At 35.7% G+C, this 23,930-nt stretch overlaps 1 protein-coding gene across 1 annotated transcript in view; it reads right to left on the reverse strand.

Annotated features, from left to right (window-relative positions):
• NSUN3 (NOP2/Sun RNA methyltransferase 3) overlaps positions 1–23,930 on the reverse strand; it is a 51,736-nt gene that overhangs the window by 14,744 nt on the left and 13,062 nt on the right. Inside the window, exons 4-5 of the mRNA XM_057697934.1 lie at positions 15,780–15,934; positions 14,909–15,030 (exon numbers count right to left, since the gene is read on the reverse strand). Coding sequence (XP_057553917.1) covers positions 14,909–15,030; positions 15,780–15,934 — 277 coding nt within the window. The remainder of the gene's footprint in view (positions 1–14,908; positions 15,031–15,779; positions 15,935–23,930) is intronic.

A 23,930-nucleotide genomic window follows, 5' to 3' on the forward strand; every position in this document is an offset into this window, starting at 1 on the left:
ATAAAAGGCTACTTTATAAAGTTATTTGCAACTTACGTAAAAAACAGTTATATAATCAATATGAAAAATATATGAAAACTACTGGCAGTCTTTGTATCTTACTGTCCAAATGACAAAAACTAAGTCCAAAACTGAAAAAGGTGAAATGCTTCCAGAGGACACTGTGCACATAGTCTTCCGTGAGGAAATTCTTACTCTTTCTTTAGATAGAATATTCCTGAAGTAATGGGAATGTGGATTTGCTCCAAAAATCAAATGAGATGCTGATTCCTATGTTAACCAAATGAAGAACAAGTGATCAGCCTAATTAATAATGTTACTTATGTTTATTTGGTGCTTAACTTGAAGAGCACTTCACACATGGAGTCTTAATAAAACCTTATGAGTTGTACAGGGTGAATAGTCTGACCCAATTTATCAAATGGAGGGTCACAAAGATTTAGTGACTTGCCTGAAGTTACAAAGCTAATTAATGCAGCACAAAGACTGCCACCTTAATCTAATACCAGGAAAAGGACTGCAAGCTTTACCTCTGCTGTATACCCTGAGGCAAATTATTACGATTGCTAAAATAAGTATGGAATCTGGGGCAATAAGAAAGAGGATGCCACAAGCACACATTTTATCATCCCAACTGTCCCAAACACTCACCGAAGGGAAAGAATACCTGTAGGCCTTTAGGCACTTTTAATAAAAGGGAACTAGGAATTAGTAGGTCTGAAGCTATGACCTGACGATCTTGGCTACCTGCTCCTTTTATAGAGCATGCAACCTTCACCTATTAAGGTGTTATTGTGCTGAGTTTATGATAAGGTAAATGAAAGCAAGTATCTCATACTGAGACAAAATTTGAACCTCTTCATCTTAGACTGACATCAAAATCATAGTTTTAAAGAATTTTAACAAATTAGACTCAATGGTTAGAAACTCAAAGTCAGTTATTCCTTCATTAAAATTCCAAATAATTTGGAATAATTTGGTAGTTATTCCAAATAACCTGGTAAATTCCTTTAACCAAATTTTGTTTCCACAACTCTAAATGATAGATTAAGATATCTGATTTCCTTATAAGCTTATTGATAAAATGAGTACAAAGCCAGCCTAAGTTAAGAGGTTTATTTTCACATTCACCTCACCATACTATTTGATTCTGTCATTCATCCTCAACTTCGAGAAACTTTCTCTCACTTTGTCTTCCTAGACACTACTCTTTCTTTGTTCATCTCCTACTTCTCTGAGGTTCACTTTTAGCCTCCTTATCTACCTTTTCTCTTCTTCCTATCCCTTAAATATCAGTCTGTCCTACAACTTTATCCTTGGTTTATCTTTTTTCCTAAAGTTAGATGTTTTACATGTTATCTCATTCAATCTTTCAATTAGGTTATTATTCTCACTTTGCAGATGAGGTAACTTATGTGAGGCCACTCAGTAAGTATCCAAATCAGGATTTGAATACATGCAGTAGAATTCTACAGCTCATGCTCTTAACTCCAGAGCCAATCGGTCACCAAATCCTATTAATTCTCCACTAAAAATATCTTGCAAATCTGACCATGTATGTATATTCCCCTCCTATTCACTTAGTTAAAACCTTTGTCATATACTTCTTGAATACTGTAAAATCTTTCAAATTGGTTTTCTTGCCAAAGGATTTTCTTATTAATTTTCTTTGCATGCTCCAGTGTTATCTGATCAAGGGATATCCAGCTTGTGACAGACACTTCTATTGTTCTTCAATATCTGTTCTCACTTCCTTCTATAGTAATGGAATTTTTAACTGGGCACAGCTAAGGCTAATTTCCTACACTGCCTTTCACTAAAGGCAGTCATATGCCTAGGTCTGACCTATAAGATGTGAGTGAAAGTAATGTGAGGTGTGCTCTTTTGCTCCTTCCTACTATTTGCAACGCAGATTAAACAGTAAGGGTTGGAACTGTCACTCTGGAGCATGAGGTAGAAGATAGACAGGGCGTGGATCCCTGATGATTGTGCAGCTCCCTGATGATTCTCTGCCCCATCTCTCTAGACACTCAGTAAGTTCTAATGCTTACATAAATTATTTCTCAGTTTCCTTTTGACCAGGAGAACTTTTATTCATTTTTCCAGACCCACTGCAAAGCTCACTTAGTCTTTGAAATTTCACTGATCCCCCATGGAATTCCTCCCTCTTCTGTTTTTCCCTAGCAATAGATTTCCAGCTCCTTGAAAACAGGGTTTATGCTATATTCATTTTGTATTTTTTAATATAGCACAACTGGAAAGTATCTTCTCAAAATATATTTTTTAAAATAAGTGAATGAATGAATGTTACCTTAATCAAGAGGTGGGTCAACAAGAGAACTTTTCAGTGTAAAACAAAGGAATACATTGAGTTGTAACTAATACTCAAAACTTCTGAGTAGGGAACAGCTCGGGCAACCTACAACTCATACATAATAGAACTGATAGATATAATAGAGGCCAGAGGCTTCGTTTCGCAAAAATAATAATAATAAAGCTTTTGCCAACAAGTAATTTATAAAACTGAGAAAAAAAAGATTTTTTTCCTCTTGCCAACAATAAACTCCTACAGAAAGTAAAATAATCTGTTAATGAACGTTACTGCTTAGCAACTGTGCTCTCACTTCTCACTGAGTGGAACGGTTTGGTAACTTTTAGTAGGTGAACTTGACTCTATAGAAAACCATGGTCACTACTTTAAAGTTGAGATATGTGGTACCAAAAATGAAGTTAAGACATATTTAAAAACAAATGTTATCCCTAACACTGCCTTTGTAGTAACAGAAGGGAAATTAACAAAGGAGGTGGTGGGGGAGGGGGAGGACAGGTAGTCTGATCTAAGAGGGGAAAATAAATCTACTTTAAAAAAAACATTAGCCTAATTTTATGTACCAATAGAAACCTTTTAATTACTACAAAATTTAACAAATGGTAAAACTATAACTTTAACCAACTATATGTGCTCCATAAAGCTTTTATCTCTAAGTTGTTCCCTTTCTGTCTGTGCACAACCCTAAATGTTTAGTTCCACAACATTTCATATCTTTTCTTCCTTTAACCATTTTGGGGAGTTCTATTTCATTTATTTTTTTCTTAACATTTCATATATTTTTTCCCATGTTTCACTGTTGGCTTCTAGTATTCCTTTCCAATTCTTCTATTTTTGTTCCTTTTCAGCTATTCCCACTTCTTTCATTTTCCCACTGCGTGTTTCTCATCATATCACTCTGTTTGTATCAGTTTACTACTTCTGCTGGCAAACAGCAGCCTGGGCAAGAAAGCAAATAAAAAATCCCTACCACTATTATGTTCTACAACCAAAGAAAGCATTAAGGTGAAAAGCAGAAGTTCATGTACAATTTTATCAAATAAATGCAGATGCAAAATTAAGTTTCAGGTACTATAAGCATATAAAACACAGCTATTTCTAGGTTGATAGTTACCCAGTGCTATCATGAGTTTTAAATGTATTATTTTACAACCCTTGAGGGTAATCTTCACTGTGATCACAGTAAGTAATCAAATTTCTAGATATCAAAATGTTTATTATCAAAGAAGTTCTGTAAATTCAAGATAAAGAAACATGACTGAGCTTGCTATTTTCAGAGACACCACAGCCAGCAGCTATTCCTCTGTCAACCTAAGAAACAAAACCGTGCTGATAATTATCTTCTCCCTACTGGCAGTAAGTTTTTACCTTGAAGAAGAGATATTTTTTATATAATACTGGTAGAGCAGAGTAATGACACTAGACACTCCTGAAATAGATTATAAATGACAAGTTTTAACATTTATTATCGGTTTCTACTTGTACAAGATGTACAAGTTTAGCACATCTTCCCAACAGTTAATTACCTCATTAAGATGGGTATGGGAGGGTGGGTTAGGAATTAAAAGCTCTCTGTTAAGACTGAACATGAGGAATCCAGTTTTGTGTTGCTTAAATTAGAGAAGAGTGACAATAGATGACTTTAGGCCTGCCAAACTTTAAAAACAGGGTCTTTCATCTACTATCAGATATAGTCTCTTCACTTATACAAAAATTTGACAAACCTCAGGAAAGACTGATTAACAAAAATAAAAAGAAGACATCATTAAAAATCTTACAAATATTAAAAAGATAACAAGGAGCTATTGTGCACAACTCTATGTCAACAAGTTTGCAGGCTTCGATGAAAGGGAAAATTACTAAAACACAACTAAGCAAACAAAAACCCTCCAAACGCATGGAATTGATTCAAGAAGAAAGAGGAAACTTAAGAGTCTTATAACCATTAAAGAAACTATATCAATGGTCAAAATTCATCCCACAAAGAAAACTCTAGGCCCACATGGCTTCAATAGCATGTTCTATCAAACATATAAGGAAAAAAAAATAATTGCAATGTTACATAAACAATTCCAGAATATATAAATGAGAGCCCACTCCTCAATTCATTCTCTGAAGCTAGTAAAACCTTGATTCCAAACTCTAAGAATATTTCTCTCACTTAGGAACATAAATAAAAAAATCCTAAGTAAAATATTATCATACAGATTCTAGAAGTGTTACATATATATATTTTATATATTACATAATTGTGAAAATATTATTGAAAATCCAGATCTATAGATAAATTTTTAGACTTAATAAATTTACCAATATCGTGAAATAATGGAAAATGTCTAAAAACTCTCCAAATTGATAGACTTAATGTAATTCCAATCAAAATCTCAACAAGTTTTTCAGGAAACTGGACAAACTGATTCTAAAATATATATGGAATCTGTATGAAAACACCAAAGACCCTGAATAGCCAAAGCAACCTTGCAGAAGAAAAATGGAGCTGGAGGAATCAGGCTCCCTCACTTCACACTATACTACAAAGCTACAGTAATCAAAACAGTATGGTACTGGCACAAAAACAGAAATATAGATCAATGAAACAGGATAGAAAGCCCAGAGATTAACCTACGCACCTATGGTCACCTAATCTGTGACAAAGAAGGCAAGAATATACTATGGAGAAAAGACAGTGTTTTCAATAAGTGGTGCTGGGAAAACTGGACAGCTACATGTAAAAGAATGAAATTAGAACACTCCCTAACACAATACACAAAAATAAACTCGAAATGGATTAAAGACCTAAATGTAAGGCCAGACCCCTTAAATTCTTAGAGGAAAACATAGGCAGAACACTCTTTGACATAAACCACAGCAAGATCTTTTTTGATCCACCTCCTAGAGTAATGAAAATAAAAACAAAAATAAACAAATATGATCTAATGAAACTTAAAAGCTTTTGCACAGCAAAGGAAACCATAAACAAAACAAAAAGACAACCCTCAGAATGGGAGGCAATGAGGCAACCAACAAGGGATTACTCTCCAAAATATACAAACAGCTCATGCAGCTCAATAACAAAAAAATAAATAACTCAATCAAAAGATGGGTGGAAGATGTAAACAGACATTTCTCCAAAGAAGACATACAGAAAAGCTGCTCAACATCACTAATTATTAGAGAAATGCAAATCAAAACTACAATGAGGCATCACCTCATACCAGCCAGAATGGCTTCATCAAAAAATCTGCAAACAATAGATGCTAGAGAGGGTGTGGAGAAAAGGGAACCCTCCTATACCGTTGGTAGGAATATAAATTGGTATAGCCACTATGGAGAACAGTATGGAGGTTCCTTAAAACACTTAAAATAGACCTACCATATGGTTTTCTCTGGGTATATGCCCAGCAATCCCACTCCTGGGCATATACCCAGAGAAAACCATAACTCAAAAAGATACATGCACCCCAATGTTCATTGCAGCACTATTTACAATAGGCAGGACATGGAAGCAACCTAAATGTCCATCATCAGAGGAATGGATAAAGAAGATGTGGTATATATATATATACAATGGAATGTTAGTCATAAAAAAGAATGAAATAATGCCATTTTCAGCAACATGGATGTGCCTAGAGATTGTCATACTGAATGAAGTAAATCAGATACAGAAACATATATGTGATATCACTTACATGTGGAGTCTAAAAAAAGGGGGGGGTTACAAATGAACTTATTGACAAAGCAGAAGTAGAGTCACAGATGTAGAAAACAAACTTATGGTTACTGGGGGATAAGAAGGGAAAGGGATAAATTGGGAGATTGAGATTGACATATACATGCTACTATATACAAAACAGATAACTAATAAGAACCTGTTGTATAGCACAGGGAACTCTACTCAATATTGTGTAATGGCCTATATGGGAAAGGAATTTAAACAAAAAAAAGTGGATATATGTAAATAAATAAATATATATATACATATATATACACACAGAGAGAGAAATGCAAAGGGTTCAAAAATAGGCAACATACTCTTAACAAAACAAACAAAACAAAATGAAACAAAAAAACAAGGGAAGACTTGTACCTACATATTATGATGCTAATACTATAGTCATTAAGTTAATGTAGCACGAGCTCAAGGATCAATAAAGCAATTAAGTAGAATAAAGTCAGATCCTTGTTAATGTGGACATTTGATTTATAATAGAGGTCACAGTCAAAGTACTAGAAAAAGGACAGACATCTTCAACAGGACACAAAGACAGCATTAATCATAAAGAAAAATATAGGTATAGTAAATTACATAAAAAGTAACAACCTATCTTTGTAAAAAGCAAACACAAACAAACAAAAACCACCAAAAAGAGTAAAAGGGCAAGCCACAATATGGGAGAAGATATTTGTACTACAATGTCAAAAACTGTGAAGGGGCTGATATTTCACCCTGCTTGCAAGCTTTTTAATTAGCCCACCAGTTTCATAGATGTTGGCAGAAGACATGAGACTCCTGAAATAGAAGTGATGGACAGTTAATTATTCACAACAATAACCGTAGCCAAGTCAAACAAGGTTTGAATTTGCCCTGTTTACCACTGGTGTCTGGTGGTACTCAGTAAATACTTATAAAAAGAATAAATGGTTAGAGGAGAGCTATCACCATTCTTGCCTCAAGTTTCTATAAAGGAGGAGATTCCACCTTCCCTACCCACAAGGTGGCGGGTAGGCAGTTTGCTGGAGTGAAAAATTCAAGACTCTCTCCACCTATGTACTTGAGCCTCTTCAAACAAGGAGAGGAGAATGAGCTAATGCAGTCAATGAATGGTATCTATTATTATTATTTCTACTAGTGGATATAGCCAAAATGGAAAAAAAGTCATCATTCATGAGCATCACAACCTCTCTTGTTCTCTTGGACCTGTCTGAGATCTGGCACATTGGCTCCTATCCCTTCGTTCTCCTTTTTTTTAAAAAAGATTACAGCCAAGAATTTTTTTTCTATTTATACAGGATTTTTCCACCTTAAGAAAACTCTTAATAAATTCCCTTCATCCTCTTAATGTGTTTCCATGCAGAGGATATAAGGGGAAGGGCTATTACTTTATAACAGTTGGCTGGATGAGATTGAGTTCCAAGACTTAGATATGGGACTAGAATAAGAGCCTTGTACTTGGGACTCAGGTCCAAATCATGTTCTTCAATTTAGTTTCATCAGAGACAGCTAGATGGGGTTTAGGGATGAGCCTATGCAAAGGACTGAACTGTCAAATCAGATTCTCAGGAACCAGAGATCTTTCCTACTATCAAGCTTTAGTAAACTAATTTCAAGTATATAAGCAATCAAGCAGCACAAAAGAAGCAGGGACATCCAATGTGGCTTCCTAAGTCTTGCTTCTAGCTCAGAATGTTTTCTAGCTCAGAATTACAGATGATTTCTATAAGCAAAGCCAACAGGTCACCGCACACAATGGGGAACATTTAGGTTATGTCACATCTCCAATATACCTTAGGGAGTTGAATAGCTTGCATAACATTCTCCAGAAAGATGTGCCTCATAAATCTATAGATTCTAGGTCGTTTACCATAGGCAATCCTGACCAGGGACACTCTGCTCAAAGTATGCCATGAGTAAGAGTTCTCCTCTTAGCAAAATTCATTGGTCTATTTACCAAGGAGGTCAGTTATCAACATGTTTAACTGGGTCACCTGCCTTTTCTTTTTTCTGTGGGAGTGTCTCCCTGGAAATCAAAAGAGAAATGGATCACAGGCCAGCTACAAATCTTGCCTGGATCATTAAAAAAGCTGATGCTTTAATCTCCACTAGGATATGTTTTTGTAACTATTTCTTACATTAATGAGATCCCATCATGAGAAGGAGCAGTCTTCGATACTCTTAACTACATGAATAAATGAATGAATGAATGCATTCATTATAGGTGATTTAATATGATGTAGCCATTTGAAAAGTATGTCTCCAAAGATTATTTAATAATTAAAGTGTCCCTAATATAATTTGATATTTTTCCATTTAATTTATATCATTATGATTTCCATTATTGTAAATACTGTATGCAAAGGAAAAAAGTCTGAATAATAATAGCTTCTTTCAATGGATGGCTTACTTTCTTCTTTATATTTCTTAGTATATTCCAAAAGTTTTATGAGACCAGGTTAGTTTCGTGATTAGGCAAAATTATTAGAAAAATATCTTCAGCTTAAATATTTATCTGTTGCATATTTTGTAAAATGTACCTTCTTATGCCCACACCTCATCTTTAACCTGGGCAAAGTTAGGAGTCCCTCCTTTTGCACCTTCTGCATCCTTACTATTCCTTCTATTACCAAATTCTTACCATATTTTATGATAAGTGCCCTGAGGACCTTGAGAATAAGAATCATTTAGTATATATTTTAGTATCTTCAGTGCCTAGCAAAGTTTCTGACACAAAGTAGATATTTAATAAATGCTGATGAAATCTTATTTTCAACATTGTAATTTACACTGTCAATCTACCCTTGAAACATACTTTTATGATTGAAAAGTACAATAGCTATAAACTATAGCTATGGATGTCTTTTCAACCCTTTACAATTTCATTTAATGTGGAATATTTTTATCTATAAACTCTTATTAAAAAGAAACATGTACTTTGCCCAAACAAATTACAGCTTTTTAATCTCAGAACCTCTGACTCCTGCCACCTAACTTAATGAAAAAAGAAGGAAGAGGAGGAGGAGGAATAGGAGGAGGAAGAGCGGAAGGTGAAAGAGAATTAGCAGTAGTAGCAATAATAGCAGTAGTAATAGTTTTAATAGTGGTTAGTGTTTGTTTCCTGGATTCCAAACATATGACGAAGCATATGAAGGATGGTATGCAAAGTTAACTGAATTAGTTAAACTTTAAAAAGAAAATATATACATTACCGAAACAGTGGTGGAAATCTTCCATTCTGATAGCACATTATGTCCAAAGATTACTTTTTCTAATATGTACATATCAACTTTTTGGTCACTTTGTTGATGAATGATGAAGACCATGCTCTACAGGCATGAGGTATCCCTTATCGAAGCTCAAGAGCATGACAGAAGAGCTGTTGCTGATGTTTTAATGTTTCCTTTAAAACACAACTGTTGCTGTAAGAGCAACGCTTTTTAGGACTCTTATCTGGATGATTTATACAAATTTTCAAAACATTATCAAATAATCTAAGTTTCTTTTTTCAGTGAGTTCACAAATTGGATTTTACTTGTCAGGTAGTGAGAAAAGAAAATCAGAAGGGGGTCAGTATTTTAAATGTGACTGATTTCCTCTGAGGAAATGGGTGACATGATACATTACTGCAATAAGATACTTACATTTTTGTTATAAATCATCTCTTTGGTTCACGCTTTCTCACCTAAAAATCACATAAACTTCTCTTGCACAAACTTGGCCACTTTCTAAAAAGACTATGTATATATAATTTTTAGCATATTATCCCACTTTGTTTTTCCTAATATATTTTAATAAAAATGAGGCAAGAGAATCTGATTATGTAGTGTGCACATACATAGTATGTAACAGAAACAACTGGTCTCAGAAATTATTTTGAGAAATGATAATAAAGATATACTTTCAAATGGCATTTCATTAATAGAAATGGTTTACACTCAATTATTCCTTATATCCTTGTCACACTTTCTCATCTTCTGAAACATGTGAAAGAGTTGTATGTAACTTATATATTCATGTTGTACAAATTTAATAGAAGATTCTAATTTTTACATCTCTGTATGGATAAACTGAAGAGTCCTCAGTAAATGTACAATGAACTCATATGGTTTGGGATTTCCTGTCATCCCTGTGCCTTTCAATAAGCTTTTCATGCCAAAAAAAATCAGATTACTATTTTCATGATTATATATAATTATATGCATGCATTAATTTTTTAAAAGAATTCCCAAAAAACTATTACATATCTACAACATTACTCCTTTTAAAAAGTTTAAAAAGTTTAACATCAAGAAACTTCTATTAAATAAAGTATTGATTTTCATTGATGTATCACATTCATAAAAACATGTGCAAGATAAATGTTTGGCTGTAGAATATTTGGTAATAGACTTTGGGTTTTCAAAAGCTAAAATTCTGAATACTATGCAGGTTGCCTGTTTAATGTAAATATGAATGATTTCTAGTAAGGTGCATGAATAATAACCATGGAAGCCATAAAATATCTTTGAGCACCGTACCTGTCAGCAGACAAATACAGAAATGTACAAATCCAGTCTTTGACAAAATAGTACAAACAAAAAGCTTTCCTTATTTGCCGCTCAACTATCCTTCTCACTTCTTTTCTGCCTTCTGAGTGCCATCTTCTGTCTACAATATCAGGCTAGGCAATATTTGCTTGCTTGCTTTCTAATTGTTCTTTGCAAATGCAAATAAAGATCTGCTATCAACCCTTTATACACATCAATGTATTTACTCTCTTGCATATGCTTGCATTTAAAACCTATTTCTTTCTATGGAATAAAAGGATTGCCTTTTATTAAAGGATGATAAGGCAATAATGAGATGATAAGGTTTGGAAGAAAATAAGAGAAATTTCTTTGTATGTGATATAGTAAAAGAGATATCACTGATGAGAAAATTACTAGTCTTTTTTTTTTTTTTTTTTTTTTCATTTTTTGGAGTCAGGAGCAAGAGAGAAAAGAGATTGTGGCTGGCATTATCATTTGTTCCTTCATCTTTTTAACCCCCAAATTTATAATGTCAGGGAATTAGAACCATTATCTGTGACTATAGCTTGTGTATAATGCTCTTTCCGCTTTATCATCATAACCACACAGCCAAGCAGCTCAGAGTTTCAGCTGCTTCAAGTGGCTCCAAAACCTCTCACACAGACCAGGCATCAGAGGCAGGGAATACCGAGTAGCTGCTCAAAGAAAAGAACGGGAGGGGGCTGGTGTGATGGTCTTTCCCAATCACACACAATTACATGAAGACCTACACTCGTGATTGAGATGGCAATTTTGCACCCTCTTAATATGCTACTAAACTGATGTGGTGCTACAGCCATTTCTTTTGGGGAGTAAGATGATAGGAGAGAGGGGGGGACACTAAAGAAGAGCCCTACTCATTAGGGCACAAGACAGTGAGGATGTGAGGTTTACACTGATGCATGATCTTTGTGATGATGAAAACGCTATATGATGTTAAGGGAAATGTATTAGATGGGGGAAAAACCTAACCTGAAACTAAAACCATGCTTTGGTTATGTAAAAGAAATACTAATCAAAATAAAGTATGTGAATTGCTTTACATTTATGCCTAATTACCATGCAGTACAATAATGATTATATCATTATTTCTGTCAGATTAACTTTGCTACAAATTTAATCACGTGTGTAAACTCTAAATATTCAGCCCCTGTAATTTAGTGTTTTTAAACAATTATTTACTGACCCCCCTCCTACATGCCAGACAACAAATTGCATATTGGGAATAAAAACAATAAGACAATCCCTTCTTCCATGGGGCTTACAGTCTCGTTGAAGACACAAGTACTAGGCAAATGCCAAGCAGAGAAACCGGCAAACAATATATTTTTAACGAAGGTAACGAGAGGAATACCAATTCCAGTGCTAGGGAGTCAGGTAAGGCTTCAATAAGGAGATCCAGAGCTGATTCCCAAAGAACCAGTAGAGGTAGCCAACAGAAAAGGGAGAATGAGTTAGAAGAACTCTTAAGCAAAAGAAACAGGAAATGCACTGGCCTCAGAAGAAGGAACCATATTCAAAGAAGATTTCAATATCATACTAAGGAATTTGAAATCTTAACAGTAACGGGGGAACCACTGCCGACTTCAAAAAGGAGAGCGACATGATCAGATTTACATTTCAGATTAGATTTGGCTTCACTGTGGAGAGTGAAGTAGTAGAGCTCACACCTGGAGAGACAAGCAGGGTAGTCAGGAGCCATTTGCAATGATTTAGGTGACAGCTGGTGGCAGCTTAGGTTAGGCTATTAAGGATGGAAAGAATTGAACGGACTTGAGAAATACGTAATAGGTACAATTGAAATGTCTTGGTGATTGATTAGGTATAGGAGAAAGAGGATTTGAAGATGGAGTTCTGACTTAAGCAAATGCACGATGTTATGGCAATTACCGAGATAGAGACGAGAGGAAAAGAGGCAGGTTGATGGGGTTTCTATTTGATTTTTGTTGTTGTTGATTTTCACAGGGGCAGGGGACAGGGGAGCATTAGAAATTATGAGCTCCCTCTTGACAAATTCAGTTCTATGTATCTGAGGAGCTTCCAAATGGAGCTCTCTGATAAATGATTGGATAATAGGTTTGTGGCTAAGAAGAAAGATCTGAGCTTAGACACATATTTGGGAAATAGCATCTTATATCAGCTGAAACCATAAGATAAATAGAAAAGAGGGCCAACATCACACCCAAGGAAACCCAAAATTTATGGGATGACCTGATTAAGAGCAAATGAAGAAAATAAGTAGGAAGAAGGCCAGGAAAGCATATGATCACAAAAATCAGGGAAGGGAATATTTTAAGAAGGAACAAGCAGTCAGCAAAGTCAAGTACAACAGAAAAGGTAGACTGGAACAGTCATTTTAGTGAACAATTCAATAAAATGTATTTACTAAAATGTTTGATCCTTAATTCCACTTCCTGATATTTAATCAAGAAAAATGTTAGCATGTGTGTCCAATGAGACAATTTAAAAAATAGTTTGTAAAAGTAAAAAAGAATGTAAACATCCAAAAATAGAGTATTAAATAGACTATTATATTATAGACTAACCCTATGAATATTTCACAGAATTTGAAGAGAACAAAGTAGGTTTACAAGGAAAAGACTAAGAAATATTAAGTACAAAAAGCAGCCAGTTTCAGAACAATGTTTACACAATAACAGCAGGATTTTTTTAAAACATACTTCTCTATGTATATATAGTTATAAGAAAAGCTACAGAAAACGTTTGGAAGAGTATACACCAAACTTAAGTCCAACAGTTAACTTTGTGAAGAAAGCTGGTATTTAGTTCGGTCTGTGGTCAAGGAGAGCTTTTGATTCATTTCTTTTTTTTTGAATTTTTTTACAATGAAAATGCTTCCATGTAATAGTTGTATAATAAAATACATTTTAAAAATGCTATCGAGATCATGCAAAATTAAAATTGAGATCATTAATTAATTTAATGGGTCTTTAGTAACTTTAATAAGCATAAGTTTGGAGGAATAAAAGGAACAGAAAACAGATTACAATGAATTGAGATGAAACAGGTGGAAGAGCAGCAGACAATATAAAGCACAAAGCTTGGTACGGAACAGAAAGAAAAAGAAGTGAAGGAAGGATTTTTCACGAGAGGGAAGAAAAATGATATTCTCAGGAAGCCTGGTTGCTTACAGCTTAAAAAAAAATTAGAGGTCACAATGCTAATAAGCCACCACAAGATTTAGTGTCTGTTGTAGGTGTGAGGCATCACGACGGCAAAGCCCGGAGCAACGGGAATAATTAACTAAAGAGCCAGATCAAGAAAGTTTAGGTGAGAAAAAAAGACTTAGCGCTGGATCTATGTGACACCCCAAGAGGTAGAAGGGAAAGGTGGCATAGAATTCTCAAACTATCTTAGGGTTATAGTAAATGAAAGGCTGACCTTGGAAGAATACAGTCTAACTGCCAGGTGAGAAATGTTTAAGCACCTGCTGGTTGGTGCTACCTGGAATCACCAGAATGAGCTGAGACATAGTCTGGTACAAAAACAAGACCATACGAGTATTGGTTGTAATAATTAGGTAATAGCATATGTTTAGTACTGGTTGTAATGGCATATGTTCACTGCTGTGAGTCAATCAGAAGTTGGAAGTAAAGCATGTTGTCAGCAGTACATATAAACTGTCACTCATTCTCATTCCACATGACAGAAGTGATGAGTGATAAGGTATCACCTAACTGTATTTTAAACAGTCTAAAGAATTTTTGTTCAGCATTAAACAGTAAGAATTACTTGGGATTAGGGTATAAGTATAAATCGCTTTTGAAACCAGGACAGGATGTCCCAAAATGGCTCTGTTCTGAAGAACAGAGTGGTTTCAGTGGTCATGCCCTTCTGGAAAATTCTTAGAGGGGAGATAAGTGCTAACAACAAACTGCAACTTCCTACTCAGCCAGAACAATGTTTCCATTACTAAAAAAAATGTGTCCTGGTCCAAAGTTACTCTTATAGGGGGGCTGCTCATATTCTGGTGAAAGAATAGGGTGATGAATCCTAGGCTTGGAATGGTCCTGCTAAGCAAACTTTAAACCACAGAAAAATCATTTGTGTCCTTTAAAAGACAATGCACAGCAACACTAGATTTCATTGGGGGGAGAAGGGGGGTAGAGGTGACATTACAACACAAAAGCTAGAAGGGAAGAGGTTGAGAATTTTCTGGGTGCAGACTTTGGAGGATTAATTACTGACACCTACACAGGAAACCTTTCATTTGGGGGCTGCCCTGTGTCATGTTTTGTCATGCCTACTTAAACTATATTAGAAACCAAAATAAACTTTCGTATTAACAGCCCTCACCTTAAGAGTTCTATCTGCAGAAGAGGCAAATTCCTCCTTTGGCTTATCCTACAGGCTGCCTTCTGAGAATCAGAAGAAAACAACCAACTTCGATCATTTGAACACGGAGCATCAACTAACACCTATAGAAGAAAAAGGACACATAATGAAAATATGCACTGGAAGTATATCCGCAGACACAAAGTACATAGGGAGGCTACGTAAATCATGACAAAAAATAGCAAAAAAGTAAATTTATGTTAAAGCTAAAAATATACCATGGTAAGTTCTTTATGACATTTCTTCACTAATACTTTACAGAAAAATTTCCTGTGCACTTTCAGTGTTTGGGTTCTCTTTAGGGGGAGGGACAACGAGAGGACTAAAAGTCTACTAATGTCTACTAATATTTCATATTCTTGATGACTACAGCAAAAACTTTTACAAAAGTTACTCATTTTAAATAGATGTTACTATATTTCTGAATTCTCAGCATTTATTTTTAAGAACTAATAATTCAACTTCAGTTTACCGAAATGCTTTTTCTTCAACTGTCATACTCTGATATGAAATGTTACCAAATTAAAGCAATAAATACAGTGCACGTGTTTGTGTACTGACCCAAATAATATCTCATCTCTTTCTGAGTATCTCTGAGGTACCTGGAAATAAAAAGCATTCTATAATCCCCAATCCCAATGTTACCACTTCCTTTGAACATGCTGACCATCAAATGAAAACTGCTTCCATGTTCACTTTATCAAAATTTCCCAGGGTACTGAGAAACTGTATCAGGCTATATCTGGAAGCAGATGGAAAACAACAACAACAAAGAAACATAACAGTGGTATCACCGGGAGTCTATCAGTCTGTCACAATGTAATAAAAGTACCTTGTCAAATGTTTCAGGCTGGGCATTTCCCATTTCTCTGCCATCCAATTCAGACACTTTAATTACATTTACCAAAGGCTGTGGGATGAAAGATTCCAACGTTTGCCTCAGCCACCTCAATCTCAGACTATCGTATTCATTACAATGAAGATAACCTAAATATAAAGGATTAAAAAGTTTTAAAATGAACACAATGGAACTGTTAAATTTCCACTTTTGATCAAGTAAACTTCAGAAAGAAATTGGTTCATCATAATTACGCAGAAATAGGGCTCAGAGGTAAACATTACAATTCTCATATTTAAAAACAGAAATACACTCACAAACACTTAATAAAACATTTACCATAGCCACGCCTACATAGCCTCTCAGAAGCTCTCACCATTTACTCATGCAGATTTAATTTGGAGGTGAAAACCTTTAGAGAATTATGGATTCCTAAAGATATGCTATATAACCAATAGCTCAGACACAGTTCTCTCCTAAAGCTCTGAAGAGTAAATGATATACAAAGTTCCTCCCAGGACAGAACACCTTCATTTAAAAAAAAATAGTTCTTTTATTTATTTATTTATTTTTTTTGGCTGCATCAGGTCTTCATTGCAGCATGTGGGCTCTTAGCTACAGCATGTGGGCGTCTCTCTAGTTGTGGCTTGCGGGTTTTCTCTTCTCTAGTTGTGGCACACAGGCTGCAGAGTACACGGGCTCTGTAGTTTGCAGCACGCAGGCTTCTCTAGTTGAGGTGAGTGGGCTCAGTAGTTGTGGCTCACAGGCTTAGTTGCCCCGCGGTATGCCCTGCAGTATGTTTCCCTGATCAGGGATTGAACCAGCATCCCCTGTGTTGCAGAATGGATTCTTTACCACTGGACCACCAGGGAAGTCCCCAGAACACCTTCATTTTAAATAAAGGAAGGAGACTTCCTAGGTGGTGCAGTGGGTAAGAATCTGCCTGCCAATGCAGGGGACACAGGTTCGAGCCGTGCCCCAGGAAGATACCACATGCCGCAGAGCAGCTAAGTCCGTGAGCCACAACTATTGAGCCCATGTGCTGCAACTACTGAAGCCCACGCACCTAGAGCCCGTGCTCTGCAACAAGAAAGGCCACCGCAATGAGAAGCCCACACACCACAACAAAGGGTAGCACCCGCTCGCTGCAACTAGAGAAAGCCCGTGTGCAGCAACCCAACACAGCCAATAAAATTAATTAATTAATTAAAAATAAATAAATAAATAAATAAAGGAAGGTATGTGGTACGTGGAAAAAAGCATGTAAAGTGTAATTGGCTTTATGATAAGAAAGACATGGGCTCAAATTATTAGTTGTGAGACTTTGGGGAACTGACTTAGCTCTCCTCAAAAGCCTCGATTTCCTTATCTGTAAAATGGGGACTGTACCTAGTGAAGGGGTTCAGAACACACCACTCCAAAATATGCTGCTTTGACATATTGATTATTTTGAGCTTAAGGTACTTGAATAACAGCAGATGCAGGAAGGGCATTTTGACCTTTATTTTTCATCAGGAAAGCAGGAGATGAACTCCCATGTGAAAGATACCCTCCCTATACTAGGAGGAAAGAGACATTCTTATTGCAGAGACAGGGAGTCAAGGCCAAGAGAAAAAAAAAATTGTATGCTTTACTCCTGCTACTCTGTCTTATGCTGATCACAGGCAGAAGCCCTCAGAGGACAAAGGAAAAATTTTACCACCCCTACCTTACAAAGTGGTTAAGATTAAATGCTACACCTTGAAGTTACACACTAGTGTATGTCAATTATATCTCAGTGAAGCTGGAAGAAAAAAAACTTCAGTGTGATACTTTAGTAACATTTCTAGCATAGGACTGCAAAAGCAGTAACAACAAATGTTTATAATAATTACTAACAATTCTGGAGTCCCCATTAAGGGCTAGGCATTGTTGTAAGACTTTACATGCAGTAACACATTTAATCCACACAAAACTATGAGGCAGATAATTTTATTATCATTTCTCTTTTACTGATAAGGAAACTGAGGCCAAGAGAGGTTAAGTAATTTGCCCAAATTCACAGAGTAGGAAACCAAGACCCCTTGGTTCCAGAATCCTATCTACTTTTAAGCACCATGCTATGCTGCTTCTCAGCAACAGAAGGCATTTAACAAATGGTTCTCTCCCTAACAAAACAGCTGTTTTGTTTTTCCTTTACTTAAATATGTATTTATAAATATTTATACATTTATTATGTAGTGACATAAATTTCATATAATATATATTTAAAGATGAGCATATTTTTAAATGCATAAAAGTATAAAGAAAGAACATAAAAAATTACCTAAAACCCCGCTGTCTTCAGATAAGCACCATCTAACATTTTGATAATCATACCATATCTCTTTATGCCTCTACCCACATATAAAATTTATATAAATGGAATTAGATAGTATTTTTGTAGTGTTCTTTTTTCACCTTACTCTTCATCTACCCTCTCCACCAACCGCCCAACTACCCCATCAAAAGGAACCTATATTATCAACCTGATAGACATATGCTTCTATAATTGTCTACACATCCAGGATTATACTTACACACTTCTCTGCCCCGTTACTCTCCATATATGCCAGTATTTCAAAGGCAATACCACCAAGTCAATCAGTAGAGATATAAATCATTTTCAAAGGCTGCTAAATAGTACACAGAAAAAAAGTGGCCTCCTTTATTCAGCCATTGCCAATTGGAGGGCATTCACACTATTGTCACTAATAATAACATTCAATAAGCATCTTTATAAAGGTGTCCTTTCATAATGTGCTGTTATTATGAACAGGATATTACCAGTGGAATAGATAGGCTTGGGTAGGGGAATTTTTAGTTTTAGTAAGTACTGCCCTATCCCACCACCAAACTCTCACAGAAGTATGTTTATCATTAGTTTGATACGGCTTGTTATGCTGCAGTATAATCTTGCTGTCTAACACAATTCTTTTCATTTGTCTATTCACTATTTGGTTTTGCTTTTCTGCCAGCTGCTTATTCTTATCATTTGATCTTTGTTTTTTCCATCACACTATTTATATCTTTCTTATTAACAGGTAAGATGCATTTTCATATCTTGAATATTAACCCTTTATCTGCCATCTGATTTGTAAATATGTTTCCTAAGTTATTTTCTGAACTTACTTGCAGAATATTTTTAAATACATAAGTTTCACTATTTTTTTAATAGTCAATCACATCACTTTTATAATTTCTAGGGTTTTTTTTTATCTTATTTAAAGTGGTATTTTCAACCATGAGATTTTCAGGTCTAATTCAACTAAACATTCACATGGACCACATGTGGCATCATCCTTTGTAGGACAGAAACCACGTCTTTTACCAAGAGGGCAGGGTGAGACATTCCTTTTTTATGGAAGGCCCTGTGGTGGTCCACACAGGTGGTAATTCAGGTGCAAGAAGAAGAGCCTCACGTTGGGCAGGTACAGGAGCTATCCTGGTTTAAAAGCTTCATGTCCCACAGGAACCAATACCTCTTCTAACAACTCCACGGGCACAGCTTCCAGGGCCCCCACAGGGGACATGGCCAATTACAAGAGTCACTGCACTCTCACAGGGCCAAATTTGGCATCTCCATCAGGTCTTTGGGGTTTATTTACTCTTTTTCCCAGTGCACATGCATTTTTACCAATCAGGGTCATTTTTAACACAAGCCTGGGAACAAAGTGATAATTTATGTCAGGTTACCAGGGAAACAAATCTAGAGAACTAACTTACGTTGAAATTCTAATGAAGAGTGGGAAAAATTTTTGTAAACTCTCTGCTCAAAAAAAATCTGTGTATACAGTGTGTGTGTGTGTGTGTGTGTGTGTGTATACACGCATATAGATATATTATTGTTTTTCTGATTGTCACTCCACTGTTAAAAACTTGTAATGACTTCCCATCGTCCACTAAATAAAATTCAAACACCTCGCTTTAATAGGTCTGTAATAGTGAGATCTCAAGAGAATCTCAATTTTAACCACCACCTCAATTATTTCACCAAAATATTCTATTCTCCACCAAACCTGACTGACTGTTCTATTTCTCAAACATACTATGCACCTCTCCTACAATACGTAACATATTCCATGTGCGTTGCTTACCTTTGCCACTACCGGGGCTCTAAATTTCTATATGGAAGGAACTCAGGAATTGGCATCAATTTTGTTACTAGGGAAAGAAGTAGAAAATCACCTGAAAGCTGCATTTGTACAGATAGTACATTTTTTTTTAAATTTAGTTTACATTGTATATTTTGGGGTTTTTTTTGGAGGATTCATTATTGCAGCTTATGAACAGGTACTTAAAAGCTCTTGTCTTAGCCTGAAATCACTAGAAAACAGTCAAAGACAAAAGATTACATTACAGAAGGGGTACAATCCCAGGGACACAAGAGTGAGAGAGAAAAAATAAGTAAATCATGCAAGGAGGGGGCACAAATATAAGAGGGCTTGTAATAAACCTAGCTACGGCTTTGCTCAGTCTCTCAGGATATGTCCATACTCTGAAATTACTGACCCCTGGAAGAAACTGGGGTTTAGTGAAGTAGAGAGGAAGAACAAATAACCTACTAGCTTCTTCCTGTGTCCAGCCTCTCATTGGTAAAGTCCATTCCAAGAGTTGATAACTCCCACACACTTTAGGTTTGTTATCTGGCCCCTCCCAGCAACTACTAAGGAAGCCAGAGAGTCCCTAGCCCAGGTGCAGCAAGCACTCAGGTGTGGTGACCTCTACCTGTCCACTGGCACCCATCTGAAGGCACCTCAATCTGTGGCAGTAGTAGCAGTAGCAGCAGAAAACAGCAGGATGGCATCAGCCTTTGCTAGAGTTTCTCCAGTGTAGAAACAATTCAAGTGGCTCAAGCCTTAAGGTGAAGGGTAGCAGGAAAGGTGAAGCCAAACATATCTGTGATGGTGCATAAACCAAAGCCATGACAACGCTCAAAGTCACACCTTGTCTCCGCCCTGCCTAACAGATGCTAAGAGCCTCAAAGGAAAGAATCACGTCTTAATTTCATTCCATTTCTCTCTTTTTCTGGTTTAAATACTTTACATTCTATTTCTGTTCTTTTAGTGAACCCTAAAGATTTTAACATGCACATGTAAAAGAAAAATCTAAGTCAATCTCCACCCTTTTTCCTAAAAGATATAAGAATCTTATAACACTTCCTTCTAAATAAGATGCTATTGCTCTATTGCCATTGTGTGTTTGGGATTTATCTGGGCTTACCTTTCTTAACTGCATAAAATGTTATTATCATTGTCTTCCACGGTCAATGACTGTTAGATTTCCCCCATGTGTTTCCCACCTTCTCTGTTCTTCATTTCTTTTGTATCTTCTATCTCCCACCTAGGATGGCTTTCCTTTTTCCTTCAGAATTGTTGGGGACAAACTTATACTCCTACTCTCTCTTTGTCTAAAAAATATCCATTTCACTTTTGCTCTTCAAGGATATTTTGGTGAATGTATTTCTGGATTGACAGTCATCTTTTCTTAGCACATTGAAAACATCATTCTTCTGAATGCCAGCTTCCATTATTACACTCAGAGGTCAATACTCAGTCTGTGGTCCTTTGAAGGAAAACTGTCCTCTCTGGCTGCTATTAAGATGGTTGTTTATTTTCAATGTTCTGCAACTCACTATAATGGTCTATGCTGGCTTAGCTGTGGTTACAAAATTTCAGAGGGTATGTCCACTCCCCTACCACCAAAGCTGAAGACAGTCTTCCCTTCAGTCCCTTGAAGAGGATAATTTCTTCCTAGTTTACCTTATTGGAGGGAATAGCATTTTGGAGTCTCAGCTTTATGTAAGTTAGTCTCCTAGTAGACCCTCTACTTGAGAAGGTTCTGGTTTCTTCTTTTTTATTCCTACATGTTCAAGAAGCAATACAAATAAACATTCAAGTTTTTTGGGTGAAGCAAATGCTCTCAAGTGAAAAGCCAGCTTCGATGTTCAATTCACCTCCTAGGTTCCCAATCTCTTAAATTCTGGCCACTGAGTATTTGGAGATCATTGATGCATTTTAAAAGATTTTGTTTTTCTTTAATACCATAGCCCACATTTTTAAGTTATTTTCAGCATTACAGTTGGTTACAAGGCAGAGTTTGTCATACCACAGGAAAGAGAAGTCTTAGTTATCTCCATACCCCTCAGAGCTCTACACCTATCATCCAATGCCTCAAACGTAGTATGTGCTCACTAAATGTGGCAGACATGACATTATAATAAAGAATATTTAAATTGCTAAAACTAAAAATCAGGGCAGCTTTTCATTAAATTGTAGCTTTAGTCAAGATTCTCAATTCACCATTTTAAAATAACTCTCAGTTGAAATATAGCTTTATACTATATTACTGTTTGGTCTAGACATAGATTTTATTGAAATAGGCTTAGATCAGTTAAACTTTTTAAAATATATAAGGCATCACAATCCAAGATTCATATATATACTGAGACTCACTACATTAATTTCATGCTTAAATTGTCAAAAATACACCAAAACTTCTTTTTTTCCATCTAAGTAGAAAAGGGGGTGAATTTAACAAATTCTTGAAAAAGTCATTATTGTTTCTCAGGAATAGCATTTTGGAGTCTCATCTTTATGTTTTATTTTTTTTTACTGCATGTTCCAAAATGGTCATTGCTATTATTATTTCCAAAAAGAAGATGCACCTAATGCAGGGAGTTCTAGGGGATGTGGGAGCAGGAAAAAGGACAAAAGCAATTCAGTAAGGAAAAGAGTCTTTCTAATCTCTACCAGCAAAAGCTAACTACATTTAAAAAGGGTATTACTGACAGCAGAGAATTTCATGCCAGCCCTCAGCAAGAAAGTTGATCAAGCCACTCCATCAAGCTGGGTCATTCTTAATATGTTAATGCTTTCCTATTTAGAATCAGAATTGTTTTCCCTTTCTCTATCAACAGCAGGACATTACAAAGGCTATGCTGACAAAAACAGAGCAACAAAAAACAATGGACAATCCCTCACTGTGCTAACAGGTGGGAGCAGCTGGACCAGAAGAGAAGTGGACTAATTTTTTTAATCATCCTAAAATATGAGCTTTTTAATCATTCAGAGCTGTGAGCATCCTGGCCCAGAATAAAGGTCAGTACTGATCTAAAGAAATTCAGTGGTTAAATGCACATTTAGTGCCGCCATCATTTTAAGTTTTGCTTATAAAAGCTTTTTTTAGATAGCTTCTGCATTCCCAGTTCAAGCACTATAGCTAACCTAATTTGGGCTTTGAGCATCAGCATGAAGACATTTGTAATTCTTAGTAAACCATTATCATTAGCCCTTTTTAGATGAAAAGCTACTTTACTTGGAACACTGCCTGTAATTCATTGTCCTTGATGTAAGAACAGGAAGATTCTTCTTCATTTCAAACTCCTAGAATACATTTGCCTTTGGATTTCCAATCTGGAATTTTCTTACCATAAACATGTAAAATATTTATAGCCTACTAATGAGGATAATCTAGGATTAAAATGCCCTCTTTTCAAAATGATACCCAAATTTGTCATTTCTCTTCCATCTTTCACAATACAAAAAATTCTATATTCAAAACTGATGTAACAAACAAGAGTACAAAGAGCACACAGTGAAAGTAATAACAAATACTCCTTATAACACATGATTCCATAAAGTTTCATTTTCAGCTCAAATTACAAAAATAATAAAATAACCTTACAAAATAATCACTGTTGTGATTTCTTACAAAACAATACAGCAAGCTTCAATAACAGTTTTAACCACAACTTGAAAACAGTATGTTTTCACCTAAATATACAGTTAACTGATATATTTGTACCGATGCCTTGTACAATTGGATTCATAAAAATGTTTGTAATCTATGTCAATAAGAATGCTCTCAAAGGAAAATATAAAGTAGCAGTCTTCTAACTGGGATATACATGCCCGGGAGGATACATAACAACTTTTTAAGGGATAAGCAGGCTTAGATAGTTTCAAAAGAATCAATTTTCAGATCATCAACTTCTTAAAAAAGGAGAACACCTTTGGTCAGGGCTTCTCCTAGCACAACGGCCCTTCACCAACTTTACAAATGAGGCACAAGCTTCCCGCCCATCCAGAATCTTATTACAACAAGTTGTGCCAGGGCATAGAAACC

This window comes from Hippopotamus amphibius, chromosome 10 (genome assembly GCF_030028045.1).
Source record: "Hippopotamus amphibius kiboko isolate mHipAmp2 chromosome 10, mHipAmp2.hap2, whole genome shotgun sequence".
NCBI classification, from domain to species: Eukaryota; Metazoa; Chordata; class Mammalia; order Artiodactyla; family Hippopotamidae; genus Hippopotamus; species Hippopotamus amphibius.